Below are 16,583 nucleotides of genomic sequence, written 5' to 3'. Positions count from 1 at the left end.
TCTGACTTTTCCTACATACCCAAAGCCCTCCCTTTAGGCCTAAAACCGGGCTTTAATACTAACTGCCTGAGTCCTCAGGCACACTGCCTGAATGACTGCTTTTTCCTGTAACAAACTAAATCTTTGTTTTGACCCACTTCCACTTGTCAGATTTTGATAAAATTTAGCTTTTTGGAAAGCCTTTGACATAAGGAAACGAAATGCACAATTTTTGCGAAAAAAAATTGCAAATTTTTTGCAAACAACCTGTCAAATGAAATTTGCACATTTTTAGTTTTTCTTGATTAAAAAAACAGGTTATTTAAATTTTTGCAAAATTTTTTGCATATTTAAAATGGCATGGTGAAGGGTTTTTCAAAAATGTTTAATTTTTCATTTTTGGACAAATTTGGTTTTGAACCCATTTTTACTATATAACTGGGTTTTGCGATAAAAAATTTAATTTTTGCAAATTTGCAATTTTTTTTGCAGATTCTAAAAGTAGAGCACAAGAGCTTTCGAATGATGTATCATTTGTCATATTTGAACATCAAACATGGGATTTAGAGGGGGGGGGGGTCGAATTGACCCCCCCCCAGCATATCCTGGTTTTCAAGTACCCCAGCAGAGATAGGGTTAAGATGGCTCTAATAAGGAAACAAAAAATTAGATAAGAAAATTTCAATGCACATCGTACATTGTACAATGTACAATGAATGTACAATGTACAATGTACACCCCCTGAAGATTAGGCCAAATTTGGGCACGTTAAGATAGATAGATAATGGGGTTAAATTAAGAAGTAACATTAATGACAAAAGAATGGAAAAAATGCATTTGATGTATCTATTGTCCCGTTTTACCATATATAGACTGAGAACAACTCCCTTTAGCTGCCTAAATGTCGGCCTGGTAAATAAACCGGAGTATACAGTTTGGTACTTGCTGGGAAATTACTATGTTGACCAAGTATATACTATATACAGTGAAGTATGTTTGCAGAAGTATATTAGTCGTTCTTTATATTATCCCACTCTAGGGCGTAACCAGGGGGGCCTTAGCCTACCACCTTTTTATTTTTTATTTTTATTTTCCCTAGAGTTTGAAGTTATAGAACTAAAATTTGAAAACTAGAAAATGGGGATTCTATGTTTATTTTAAATCTGTCTTAAATCTTAACTCTGGGATCAACTCCACTTCCTTGTTGCCATGTAGAGGCAATGGGCATTAAAAAGACATGGAAGTCACACAATTATTGTATTTTTATAAATTATACAGGGGGATTCCAGACAATTGTAAAGGAATTGAGTCTTTTTCACAAACTCAAATTTTTAAACCTCTTATCTTTTCAACCTGATAGCGTAATCTTTTGATATTTCAAACTTAGACTATTTGATCTAACAGAATGCATAGTTTGAATTATCTAAGGTCTACGACATTTGGTTGAGTAGATATAAAAATTAGAAGAAAAGAATTTGCTGCAAAAACAAATTTCCTTTGTAATAATTAAGAATGTTGTTATTCGTAATTGCTAATTGTTATATAAGTACATATTACATATATCTAATTAATATATACATGACATATATCTAATATATTAATATACATAATACATATTTTTTACTTGATATAGGTTAAAACATGTTCAGAACACATTTTGAGAAAAAGTTAGAAACAAATACAGTAGTGGCGACATTTTGTAGTACAAATAAAAGAAACAAATGCGACAATTATATCATTCCACTGTTTTCTGGTTTCCTCTGTATCATATCATATCATTCCACTGTTTTCTGTCTCCTCTGTATCATATCATATCGAGTATTTGTAGTATAGAGGATACTAGTAGATTCATAATAAATGAATTACAAAGAAGGTACAGGGAGATTTAATTAATAAATGAATAATATAGAGGATACAGGAAGATTCCTAATACATGAATTATATAGAAGATACAGGGAAATTCCTAGTAAATGAATTATGTAGAGGATACAGGGAGATTACTAATAATTGTATTATATAGAGGATACTGGGAGATTGCTAATATTTGATTTATATAGAGGATACTGGGAGATTGCTAATATTTGATTTATATAGAGGATACTGGGAGATTGCTAATATTTGATTTATATAGAGGATACAGTGAGATTGCTAATATTTGATTTATATAGAGGATACTGGGAGATTGCTAATTTTTGATTTATATAGAGGATACTGGGAGATTGCTAATATTTGACTTATAATCTCACTGTATCCTCTACATAAATCAATTATTAGAAAAATCCCAAAGAGAATAGAGGGAGATTACTAATGAATGAATTACATAGAGAATACAGGGGGATTTGTAATAAATGAATTATATAAAAAATACAGGGGGATTTCTGACCTGATGGTATAATATGAAAGATACAGGGGGATTCTTGATAACCTACAGAATTTTCTCCATAGCACAGCAAACTTCCGTAATCACCTTAAATGAAGGTTTATTTTAAGATACACCTGATCACAATTGATCTAATTTTATAAATACTTGAATATACACAGTTATAAAATTAATTTAACTATTATTGAATAGGGCCGATTATGCAACGTTTCAAGCCTCAATCTTTGTTCCCAATAGATTGATGAATCTGATATTTGCTGCGCTCTGATTGGATGAAAGTATTGGCGAAAATGGTCCATCAGCTGACTTGAATTAGGATTGTGCAGAACCTTGAAATTTGAATTGAAGACTCAGAATATGAGTCAGTGAGCTTAATTGAGACGTAGTTTAACTAACAGTAAGTAGTTCAGAAGATTCTCTTCAATTAATAAAATTCGGTTTCTGTAGAAAGATATTTGAAAGCCTTTTGTGAAATAATGTGAAATTTGTAATTCATAATGTATGATTCAATTTAAGTACGTTCATATCATAATTCTTGCTCTTGTAGTTTTTTATCTATGAACAATTATGAACTTTATTTCATTTAAAGTTGTAAACTTTATAGTTGAGATTTAAAGTTTTCATTTATTGGACAGCTTTGTATTTAATAACAGTTAGCTTTAATTTCAATACTAAGATAAAATTATTGTTAAACTTAGATTTGTTCGTTTGGATATTGGTGTCGTATAGATTGAGATTATTGATAACTTAAACCCTATGATTACTTTAGAATGGAGAAGCAGGGAGGGGGGGGGGAATCTCGTATTTTTAAAACTTTCAACTTTTATAATTTCGACATATACAATCCATTTTTTGTTGATAATATTTTTTGAAAAAAATTAAAATATTATTTATCACAAAAAAGCTCTTCAAAAATATGCTTAAAAGAAGTAAGCGCGTGAAAGTGTAAGTGTATATTAATAATGAAAATTTAATTTTAAAGAATAATGCAAACTGAAAATGTGCATAATTTAGGCCTTTCGCGAAAAAGTAACATCAAAGAAATTTATTCTTTTTTTTGCCTAACTTAAACCAGGAAAAGGACAGTTCTTTAAAGAACATAAATTGTCCACGCTTTCACAACTTTATTTTAAAAACACTGCTGACCAATAAAATAATAAATATAAACAAAAGTTTTATCATTGCTTAAAGAGTTGTTTAAAACTTGAAGAAATACCTTGTGTTCATTCTATCGAAATTACCGAAGATAGATCGATCCAAGGTTATAATGCAAGGAAAGCTTATTACAGTTGCATATACTCTGCGTACATATAAAACCAGTTCTCTCTGTGCGGAATTTGTAAACAAGAATAGATGCATCAGTGTTTGTTTAGCATCCGAGGAGGTTAAAAGCATTAAATTTTGATAATTTTGATAATTCACATAATAGTTTCCTATGACCAGAATATTTCATTGATTTTTATGTGAAGGATGGATTCCATGTCAGGCTTTGACATCCGTCTTGTGTTCACATTATCGCCAAAAGACAGTACACTGCAGTACTAAAGATGCGTACACCTCTGAAATAACTTTCCTTGCATTATAACCTTGGGTAGATCTATCAGACTATTTGACTGCAGTCACAAATCCAACTAACGTTTGTCAACAAATGTTTTAAAAGGAATATCTTAAAGGAATTATATACTGGAAAATAAAGAGTTATCCATCATGTTGGGATCACATCAAGAAAAAGCTCGAAGAAGATGGAAATATTTATGTATATATGTTCATTGGTAAGGAATATTATACCATTCCTGGAAAGCCCCCTTGGAGAAATTAGTAAATTATGTTGAAGTTTATTGCATTAATGGATTTTAGGAAAGATGAATCAATTGGGAGCTCGTACGAATACTAAATTCAATTCTACACTGTTAAACTCAGTCTTATCCTGTTAATTTAAGGATATTTTTATTTATAATTTTAATATATTTATATTAAATATGAGCAAAACATGGACTGTGTGTACAATGACGTTTGTACGACCTCTATATAGCTGTACTATGTAGTGTGTGTGACCTATATAGAGCTGTACTATGTAGTGTGTATGACATATATTTAGCTGTACTATGTAGTGTGTATGACCTATATAGAGCTGTACTATGTAGTGTGTGTGACCTATATAGCAAGCTGTACTATGTAGTGTGTGTGACCTATATAGCACTGTACTATGTAGTGTGTATGACATATATCTAGCTGTTCTATGTAGTGTGTATGACATATATCTAGCTGTTCTATGTAGAGTGTATGACATATATCTAGCTGTTCTATGTAGTGTGTATGACATAAATCTAGCTGTTCTATGTAGTGTGTATGACATATATCTAGATGTACTATGTACTGTGTATGACATATATCTAGCTGTACTATGTATTGTGTATGACATATATCTAGCTGTACTATGTAGTGTTTATGACGTATATCTAGCTGTTCTATCTAGTGTGTATGACATATATCTAGCTGTACTATGTAGTGTGTATGAAATATATCTAGCTGTTCTATGTAGTGTTTATGACATATATCTAGCTGTACTATGTAGTGTGTATGACATATATCTAATTGTTCTATGTAGTGTGTATGACATATATCTAGCTGTTCTATGTAGTGTGTATGACATATATCTAGCTGTACTATGTAGTGTGTATGACATATATCTAGCTGTTCTATGTTGTGTGTATGACATATATCTAGCTGATATATGTAGTGTGTGCGACATATATCTAGCTGTACTATGTAGTGTGTACGACATATATCAAGCTGTACTATGTAGTGTGTGCGACATATATCTCGCTTTTTGCACACACTCTAATTTTTTTAATCCCAATATCTTTGTAAACAGATGGTGTAAACCTTAGGTATTGCAAACTGTAATAATTTATCTAGCAGAATTCATACACTGGTGTAGGACATCAGGTTACAAAGGTATAGAGATGAGAAAATTTGAGTTTGATGGGAGTAATTAATCGTAATACCTGAGTTCCTAACTAAGTACTGGACTTGATATCCAGGTACTCCAGTAGCAGGTAGGTTCAAATACTCCTAAACAGTAAACATATATATGCATATATATATAAGTACTCCAGGTACTCCAGTAGCAGCTAGGTTCAAGTTCTACTAAACAGTATATATATATTTATATATATATATATAAATATATATATCCAGGTACTCAAGTAGCCAGTAGGTTTCTACAAGCTGCGTACATCCTAAAAAGGAGTGATTTGCAAGAAATCGATATTGAGCTAAAAGTGCAGTATTGTAGTGAAACTTTAGGATTCTTTGGATACCAATAAGATATTTTCAATGAAAATTTTATCTATAATCACCTTTAAAAAATACATATTTTTCTAAACAGCAAATTACTTTTTAAAATCAGTTTTTATCAGTTTTTTTCCGTGTTATAAATTAATTGTAAAAAACGTTTCTTCTGCTGACTGCAGAACAACTGATGAAATATTACAAACGACTTTAAAAATTGTACACCGTAAAATGTCTAATTAGTATCAAATGAATCCTAAAGTTTATGTTTATAATACTGCACTTTCAGCTCAACTATTTAAATTTATATTTATAAATTATGTGAATAGATAAATAAATTGTATATATACAGTGATAGCAAGAAATACACTAAAGTAATACAATAAAGTCGTCTTCTTATTTCAAAGTTTTCTGGTTATCACTGTAAATATATATTTGAGCAATGTATCCATCACCAAATCTGATTAGGTCTACACCACATCAAAGGCATGTTGCACTTTAGGCCGTCAAATGTTGAGATCAAACGATGCTTGTTTTGCTTTTTAACTTTAGGGAGGGACAAAATGTACCCTAAATAGTTGGAGGATATTTGAACATCTCAAATATTTTTGTTTGAAGTCAAGATAAGTTATTAAATCCTTTAGTTTTTACTGTATAAAATGTCAATTTATTAAGAAATATTTGATTCTTCACTTTCATCCTTTTTATTAATTTCTATTTGAGTGATAGATGGGGGAGGGGGGGGGGGGTCAGAAAGCTAGAGAGTATTTGTTTAGAGTCTCATCTAACTCTTTAATAAACTGAAAAAAATATATATATTTTGGTTTAATTACATTTTACATATGACATAATTACACTTCATGTAATAACATTTACTGTAATCCCTTTTGTTATAATTACATTTAGTTACACTTTTTTAGTAATTAAATGCTAAAATTACATTGTCTACGTCCTCTTTCCTAATAACAATTTAACTTTCAATTAAAATTCACCAATTTTAATTGTTCTCAAATTTTTGCGGATTTTTCAGTTTTTAACTGGAACATTTTCAAAAATAATGAAATTTTATCTTTGACGGTACAGAAACATTCCATGGGATAAAATTTTAAACCAAACCCCCCCCACTCCCTTTGTTGATAATCAACGTTTAAAAAGATTTATTGATGAAATGGACTGGTTTATAAATCACCCCATCTCAGATTCTGTATAAAAAACCCTTGTAAAAATGTGAAATAAAATCAAAAGCTATAAAGAAGAATAAGATAAAGATATTATGTTTGCTTTTATGCAAAGAGTTCTCAGCCTTCCATAGAAAATTTTCATCTTGGAAAAGATTTGAATTAAAACTTAAAGAGAGATAACATATTAGGGAGGGGGTGCAGGGCCACCATGAGCCCCCAGTGTATGGAGGGGGTGCAGGGCCACCATGAGCCCAGTGTATGGAGGGGGTGCAGGGCCACCATGAGCCCAGTGTATGGAGTGGGTGCAGGGCCACCAGGAGCCCAGTGTATGGAGTGGGTGCAGGGCCACCATGAGCCCCCAGTGTATGGAGGGGGTGCAGGGCCGCCATGAGCCCAGTGTATGGAGGGGGTGCAGGGCCGTTATGAGCCCAGTGTATGGAGGGGGTGCAGGGCCCCATGAGCCCAGTGTATGGAGGGGGTGCAGGGCCACCATGAGCCCAGTGTATGGAGGGGGTGCAGGGCCACCATGAGCCCAGCGAAATTGTCTCTGGATTCGCAGAGGTGAGCCCAGCGAAATTGTCTTCAAGTCTCTGGATTCGCAGAGGAGTCTTAAAAATAACCTTGCGCTACCCCTTTCCTTCAGTAATGTGGGAGTAATGTGTAAAGGTTTTTAGAAAAAAATATTAATATTTTAATAATGGAATGTTTTTTTGCCTATTCAATAAAACACTGCATAACTATTTTATAGATTAAAGATTTTCTTTAAAAATGTTATTTATTACTTCTAAAATATCTATTTTAACGTCTAAGGGTAGCGCCAGGTCATTGAAATACTTATCCGCGAATACGGAGGCTCAGATACCATTTTACGGGGCTCATGGTTGCCCTGCACCCCTTCCCTTCCCTGAACATATATTTCATTAAACTCGTAAAATGAATTTAGACCTAAGTTTTGAGCTTGTTGAAATTTATGAGGATTTATACGTAGATAAACCTGATAGTTAATCTACAGGGGAACCCACAAAGGATAAGACTTCAAAGACGACTGTACGGAATTTATACTGTCTGTTTCTTTACATTAAGGATTCCTATCAGCTTAATTCAAACTTTTTCTATCTGTTCCAAATCATCAAATAAGGCATACAAAGACCACATTCAAGGCAGAAGGCTTAGTCCAAACTTGGAATCGACATATTTGAATAATCTAAAGTCGTCTTTACAATCTCATCCTTTGTGGGTAACCCTGTAAGTTAAAGTTCCTCTTTATTAGCCAGTTAAAATAGTTCAACCAGAAGCTATAGTAAAAGATTTAGTATTTCTAAATGTTATATTAAGGGAAATAAAACGAATAATTTTAAAACTACAAAATTGAAAATTCCACTTTTGGGAAAAAAATTCTAAATTCATGTCAATTATCAATCGATAAAGATGAATATATGTGAAACTTAATTCCAATTGACCCTTTAGCTATAAAGAGTGAATTAACTAGAAAGAAGGAGTAGGCAAAGTTTATGTGACATTACTGTTACGATTAATTGTGACCACGCATCTCCTCTTGATTTTATTCATAAGTTAAAGAAAGGGAAATTTAATTTTAGAAATTCAGAACATATCGCCTTCCATGAGGAAGATATCGCCTCCCATGAGAAAAATATCACCTCCCATGAGAAAGATATCGCTTCCCATTAGGAAGATATTGCTTTCCATGAGAAAGATATCGCCTTCCATGAGGAAGATATCGCTTCCCATGAGGAAGATATCGCTTCCCATGAGGAAGATATCGCCTCCCATGAGGAAGATATCGCTTCCCATGAGAAAGATATTGCCTCCCAAGAGGAAGATATCGCCTCCCATGAAGAAGATATCGATTCCCATGAGGAAGATATCGCCTCCTTTTAGGAAGATATCGCTTCCCATGAGAAAGATATCGCCTCCCAAGAGGAAGATATCGCCTTCCATGAGGAAGATATCGCTTCCCATGAGGAAGATATCGCCTCCCATGCGGAAGATATCGCTTCTCATGAGAAAGAAATCGCCTCCCATGAGGAAGATATCGCCTCCCATGAGGAAGATATCGCCTCCCATGAGGAAGATATCGCCTCCCATGAGGAAGATATCGCCTCCCACGAGGAAAATATCGCCTCCCAAGAGGAAGATATCACCTCCTAAACCTTGCGAAAGCCTGACAGTTTTACTCACTGCTTTGTTGCACACAAATCCTCACGACACATTGTAACACCTATTAGAAATTCTGATATCTAATCTATCCTTGGTCAGAAAAAGGTTTAAACGGGGTACCATTGTAAATCAGACATACCCTTTAAGTAGGAAAGCAGATAAAGAAGGATAAATATTTTTATTGATCTAACTTTGCAAAGATTTGACTTTTTTATTTCTTAAAAGAATATTAAGAAATTGTAAAAGATCTAACAAATGTATCCAATTAATCAAAGTAAATGGTTTATTTGACAAATAGTGTTAAACTTAATTTAACTTGGTGGTTTAATTAAAAATAAGTTTAGTTAGAATCCCATCTGGTATTTTAAATTCAACTCAAGGGAAATTATTTCATTTGTTTAAACTTATATATTTAGGGAACTGTATATTATGGTACTAAAAGTATAGGACTGTGCACCATATTATACCTAACTTAGAACGGCAGCAGGAATAAAAAAGGACAATTAATCGATTTATAAATCTACCAAATCTACCGTATGCCTGTTTATTTTGTCATAAACTGCACCATATAATAACACAAAAAACAAACCGTGTACCTAATTCGATTTATCGTAGAAAAGCTTGCACCCCCGTCAATTGTAAAATTAATAATGAAAACCTGTTTTACCTTGAAATCAGGAGTAGAATTGAAGAACCAATGAAATGTCAGGTTTTGAGGATTTGATAAAACAGGACATCCTATAATCTAAATATGGATATATATGGATAAACAGGACATCCTATAATATAAATATGAATATAAATGGATAAACGGGACAACCTATAATCTAAATATGGATATATGGCTAAAACAGGATAAGCATAATCTAAATATGGATATATGGATAAAACAGGACAAACTATAATCTAAATATGGATATATGGATAAAACAGGACAAACTATAATTAAAATGTGGATATATGGATAAAACAGTATAAGCATTAATCTAAATATGGATATATGGATAAACGGGACAACCTATAATCTAAATATGGATATATGGATAAAACAGGACAAATTATAATCTAAATATGGATATATGGATAAACGGGACAACCTGTAATCTAAATATGGATATATGGCTAAAACAGGATAAGCATTAATCTAAATATGGATATATGGATAAAAAAGGACAAACTATTATCTAAATGTGGATATATGGATAAAACAGGACAAACTATAATCTAAATATGGATAAATGGCTAAAACAGGACAAACTATAATCTAAATATGGATATATGGCTAAAACAGGACAAACTATAATCTAAATATGGATATATGGATAAACAGGATAAGCATTAATCTAAATATGGATATATGGATAAACGGGACAACCTATAATCTAAATATGGATATATGGCTAAAACAGGATAAGCATTAATCTAAATATGGATATATGGATAAACAGGATAAGCATTAATCTAAATATGGATATATGGATAAACGGGACAACTATAATCTAAATATGGATATATGGATAAAACAGGACAAACTATAATCTAAATATGGATATATGGATAAACAGAACAACCCATAATATAAATATGGATATATATGGATAGACGGGACAACCTATTATCTAAATATGGATATATGGATAAAACAGGATAAGCATTAATCTAAATATGGATATATGGATAAAACAGGACAAACTATAATATAAATATGGATATATATTGCTAAAACAGGACAAACTATAATCTAAATATGGATATATGGCTAAAACAGGATAAGCATTAATCTAAATATGGATATATGGATAAAACAGGACAAACTATAATCTAAATATGGATGTATGGATAAAACAGGACAAACTATAATCTAAATATGGATATATGGATAAAACAGGAGAAACTATAATCTAAATATGGTTATATGGATAAAACAGGACAAACTATAATAATCTAAATATGGATATATGGATAAAACAGGACAAACTATAATCTAAATATGGATATATGGATAAAACAGGACAAACTATAATCTAAATATGGATATATAGATAAAACAGGACAAACTTTAATCTAAATTTGGATATATGGATTAAACAGGACAAACTATAATCTAAATATGTGTAGCAATGTAGCAAATTCAAATATATATATATATATCTCAATTGGGGGTCTGTCCTAGTTAACGATTTTTGGATTTTAGGTTAGGTTAAGACACTTTCTGGGCCGAGCGCTGCGGCCACGGGTTAGGTTAAGTTAAGACACTTCCTGTCAGACCCATGTACAAAATTGATAGGAAGGGGGGGTCCAAAAATCGTTTTCTAGGAAATTACCTCAATTGGCACAGAGATAGTGATTTCGAAATACGATATAATCAAAAAGATAGATTTAACAGTAGCAATCAAGGAAGTCCACGATTGAAAACTAAAAAGCAATTAAGATACAAAAAGAAACACCAATAATTAAAATCACCATTTAAAACAATACTTTTTTGTCATGCCATTTATTTTAAAAAGATTATTAAAATCATAAAATAATTGAAATATTTTCGTTGCGTAAGATGTTCTTTTTTGTGACCTTTAAAGCTGCAGATAACTCTCACAATGTAATCCCCCAAAATCTCGTCAAAAATCCTGCTTCCCCCTATTTTATAAATTCTGTTCGTGTATAATTTTATGCTGCATCTCTAGGTCTCAATATAGCTTTATATTCTTGCAGAAGAGCAGAGGGGAAATCATCATAAAAGAATAAATAGTCAGATTTTACCCTCACATTTCACACACAGTTCTGTCAAGGTGTTTGCTATGCAACTTGTTTGTTTGTTAAATTTGTTGTCTGTAGGTTTTGTAACTTTTATTATGTTTCTTCTGTTTCTGTCAGGATACTTCTGTTTTGGTTATGTTTCTTCTGGTTATGTTATTTTTTTCCGTTTCTTTAATGTCACTTCTATTTCAATCATGTTACTTCTGTTTTAGTTATGTTACTTTTGTTTGTGTTTTATTATTTCTGTTTCATTTATGTTACTTCTGTTTCAGTTATGTTACTTCTGTTTCAGTTATGTTTCTTCTGTTTCTGTTATGCTACTTCCGCTTCTATAATATTACTTCTGTTTCTGCTATGTTACTTCCGTTTCTGCTATGTTACTTCTGTTTCTGCTATGTTACTTCTGTTTGTATAATGTTATTTCTGTATCAGTTATGTTACTTTTCTTTGTGTTTTATTACTTCTGTTTCAGTTATGTTACTTCTGTTTCAGTTATGTTTCTTCTGTTTTTGTTTTGTTACTTCTGCTTCTATAATGTTATTTCTGATTCTATAACGTAACTTCTGTTTCTGCTATGTTATTTCTGTTACTGCTATGTTACTTCTGTTTCTGCTATGTTACTTCTGTTTCTGCTATGTTACTTCTGTTTCTATAATGTTACTTCAGTTGCTGTTTCGTTATTTCTGTTTCAGTTATGTTACATATGTTTGTGTTATATTATTTCTGTTTTGTTACGTCTGCTTCTGTTTTTCTACTTCTGTTAGTGTTATTTACTTCTGTTTCTGTAATGTTACTTTTGTTTCTTTAATGTTAATTCTGTTTCTGCTTGGTTGTTTCTGTTTAAGTTTTCACTTTTTTTATATTACGTCATTTTCTGTTTTGTTAGTTCTGTTTGTGTTATGTTACTTCTGTTTCTGTAATGTTACTTCTGTATCTGTTATGTTCCTTCTGTTTATGTATGTTCCTTCTATTTCTATAATGTTACTTCTGTTTCTGCTATGATATTCTGTTTAATTTATGCTATGATATATCTCTTTCTGCTATGATACTTTTGTTTCTGCTCTGCTATTTCTGTTTCTTGTAAGAACCAGAAAATTGTGGAATGAATGCAATTTGTTCTTCCATTAGCTCAATACATGCTTAAAAATATTCTATGTAATTTTAAAACTTGAGGAATTCTAAAATTATTTAAGGCATAATTAATAACTTTTGTTTTATCCTTGACATTATATGTTAAAAAAGAAGTCAACTATGATTCCACTTTTCTGGTTACGATTAAATTTTAGTTATAAGTTATATTACCTTTAATTGTAATACTACTTTTTTGTGCTTTTATGCCTGCTCAATTATCTTTTTTGTTTCTGTCTGATATCGTTTTACTTTTTTGTTTCAACTATATCTGTTGTATGAACTCTAAATCTCTTGTATGTCTGCTGTATTTTGTTTCAACTATATCTGTTGTATGTCTCCTAAATCTCTTGTATGTCTGCTGTATTTTGTTTCAACTATATCTGTTGTATGTCTCCTAAAACTCTTGTATGTCTGCTGTATTTTGTTTCAACTATATCTGTTGTATGTCTCTTAAATCTCCTGTATGTCTGCTGTATTTTGTTTCAACTATATCTGTTGTATGTCTCCTAAATTTCTTGTATGTCTGCTGTATTTTGTTTCAACTATATTTGTTGTATGTCTCCTAAATTTCCTAAATCTCCTGTATGTCTGCTGTATTTTGTTTTAACTATAACTTAAAATGTAAAATCGTAGTATAATTGTTTTTTTCGTAGCAAAAATAAATAATATTATTAAATTATTTTGTATATCATTGAAAGAATATGTTTAAACCACATGAAAAAATCCAGCGTTCAGATTATCTATCAAAGATCATATAATTATTTTGTTTCATTTTTTCTCTTCCATTTTTGGCCATTTTCTCGAACTGTAAAAATTCTAAATTTAGAGAGTAGTTCAATAATTAAATACTTGAATAAATGTTTTTCTATAGAGAATAAAAATCAATAAATTTGTCCTATCTTTTGCAGTAAAAGGTTAAAAAATGATATTTATTATTTCATACAATTTTTTATAGAAATCAAACACGGCTTTAAAAGTTTGAGAGGACACCCCGTAGTTTATAAGAAAATAGTGGGAATGATTCCAGTTGCGCAGCCTTTATTAGGATTATAAAAGTAACTGTAAATACCACATTTTATATTCTTTCATTAGTTTTAACATTGCAAACACACATTCATGTCAAACAAACTCAAATTTTATAATCCCTATATCTTTGAAACCAGATGGTATAAACCTTTGATATTTCAACCTACTTGGTGTAACAGAATTCATATTTGATAATATTAAAGGTATCCGACATCGGGTTCAAATATTTAGGGATCAGAGTTTTGGCAAGAACTTAGTTTCTATCTATTAGATTAAAATTAAAACCTAATTGTCTCTGTTTTGTGAATATCTTGGAGTAAATCTAGAAATGTTTTTAGACAGTGCAAAATAGACAGAAGGAGGCATTACTGGTAGTACTTTGTGACCTCGTAGCTTCTCTAGTTTTGAGATATTTCTGGTTCTACTTTGTGACCTCGTAGCTTCTCTAGTTTTGAGATATTACTGCTACTACTTTGTGACCTCTTAGCTTCACTAGTTTTGAGATATTACTGTTTGTACTTTGTGACCCCGTAGCTTCTCTAGTTTTGAGATATTACTGGTTCTACTTTGTGACCTCGTAGCTTCTCTAGTTTTGAGATATTACTGCTACTATTTTGTGACCTCGTAGCTTCTCTAGTTTTGGTATTACACACAAGTATCAGTAAAGTACATTTATTGAGTTGCATTATGCATATCAAAATTAACAAACACTTTTGTTCTCAATAGTTAAAAATTTTGTTATACGATATCAATCTTACGTGGAATTTTTAGTGCAACGTGCAGTTTACTTTAGTTCGGCGTGCAATTTACTTTAGTTCAGCGTGCAACTTACTTTAATTCAACGTGCAGAAAAATATCAATGTACAAAGTTACATGAAATACATTTTTATGTTTTTTAAAAATCTTACTTTCGAATCTCCTAAACTCATTCCTATAGATTCCTGCTCCTGTTGACCACACCGCGGAACATCTAATAACAAATAATAATTAAATATAGAAAATATTAAATGTAAAAATACTTATGAAATTAAAACCATGCAAAGCTGCAGAAAAAATATTTTTAAAAAAAAGAAAGCTGGAGGTCTGCCCATTCTTCACAACAGTCTACCCTTTCATAAGTTAATATTAGTAATAAAGTCTCTTTAATTACTATATAGTGAAAAAAAATTCCCCTTTCACCTCAGATGACCATAAAACTTTATCATCTAAAAATGTTACCCCCCCCCTGCCCCCCCCCATCTTCTCTCTAGCACAAGGTACTGGGAAAAAGGGGATTACGTTATATTATTTTGATTACCATCATTTGTTTCGCTTAAAAATATGAAAATATGCAGAAAACTTCTTTTGATATTTTATACAGCAATGGTAAAATGTCACTAAAGATTTGCAGGGGTCAATATAATTCCCTCTAATACGATCCAAAATGTTGATTGATTAATATTTAGGGCAGAAATTGTAAACAATTGAAATATGATGTCAAGTTGTAACCAAATTCCAAAGTGCTAAATGTCTACAAAGGGAGTGTTTATTGTTCTGTATATCATATTATTTATCTTTTATATTGATTACTGATATTTACATCTTTTATCACCCCAAATAAAGTACACATTTCTGAAGTGTACTACTAGTACATGAAAAACAAAAAAGTGTATCTTCATGCCCCTCAATATACTTTCAACCCCCGATCCCATTTGGGTTCAGAAATGATGGGATCAGTTTATTGCTCCCAAGGGAGAATATGGTTGTAGCCTGACAATCTAACCCAAGACAAGCACCAAAGATTATTGAACTCTTAGTATGTTTGCAGTCTGATGATTCACCAGGCCAGCCCCCAAAATATATCGAACCCTTCCTTATCTTGTATACCTGGATTCGGTACAGTTAGACAGGGCGGAGCTCAGTAGGAATTGATGCCGGACAAAGGAGTGTAACGGTACTCCATGGACGAGGTAGAAAGGAGTGTAACGGTACTCCATGGACGAGGTAGAAAGGAGTGTAACGGTACTCCATGGACGAGGTAGAAAGGAGTGTAAAGGTACTCCATGGACGAGGTAGAAAGGAGTGTAACTGTACTATATGGCCGAGGTATAAAGGAGTGTAAGGGTACTCCATGGACGAGGTAGAAAGGAGTGTAATGGTACTCCTTGTCCATTGTAGAAAGTAGTGTGCTCCGCCATCTTTTGCCAAATACCAAGCCAGTTATCATCAAGTATAGAATCAGAATCAGATGTAATATATTCGACACAAGGGAATGTTAAGTTATTTAGATCAAGTTTTCTTAATTGATCCAAGACTAACCGTTTGTAGCGTTAAAATGTAAATATAATTTTTGTGTGCAAATATGTTGACTCAAAGAAGTTCGTAGTAAGATTTCGATTCTACTGTTGGAATTATAAACCCTTTGGAAAGATATATGAATCCCTCCAGTGGAATTATAAACCCCCTGGAAAGAGATCTGAATCCCTCCAGTGGAATTATAAACCCTCTGGAAAGATATCTGAATCCTTCTAGTGGAATTATAAACCCCTGGGAAGGATATCTGAATCCCTCCAGTGGAATTACAAACCTGTAGGAAGGATATCTAAATCCCTCCAGTGGAATTGTAAACCCTCTGGAAAGATATCTGAATCCCTCCAGTGGAATTTTAAACCCCTACGAAG

The 16,583-nt window shown here is 32.0% G+C and overlaps 1 protein-coding gene across 1 annotated transcript in view; it reads right to left on the bottom strand.

Annotated features, from left to right (window-relative positions):
- Window positions 1-16,583, bottom strand: part of LOC111709655 (uncharacterized) — a 47,339-nt gene that overhangs the window by 19,252 nt on the left and 11,504 nt on the right. Inside the window, exons 9-12 of the mRNA XM_023483438.1 lie at window positions 14,832-14,893; window positions 9,680-9,757; window positions 5,368-5,434; window positions 2,363-2,446 (exon numbers count right to left, since the gene is read on the bottom strand). Coding sequence (XP_023339206.1) covers window positions 2,363-2,446; window positions 5,368-5,434; window positions 9,680-9,757; window positions 14,832-14,893 — 291 coding nt within the window. The remainder of the gene's footprint in view (window positions 1-2,362; window positions 2,447-5,367; window positions 5,435-9,679; window positions 9,758-14,831; window positions 14,894-16,583) is intronic.

The sequence above is a fragment of the Eurytemora carolleeae genome, unplaced genomic scaffold (genome assembly GCF_000591075.1).
Source record: "Eurytemora carolleeae unplaced genomic scaffold, Eaff_2.0 scaffold59, whole genome shotgun sequence".
Taxonomy (NCBI): domain Eukaryota; kingdom Metazoa; phylum Arthropoda; class Copepoda; order Calanoida; family Temoridae; genus Eurytemora; species Eurytemora carolleeae.
The sequence above is the reverse complement of the archived record's forward strand: the minus strand, read 5'-3'. Positions and strand labels throughout refer to the sequence as shown.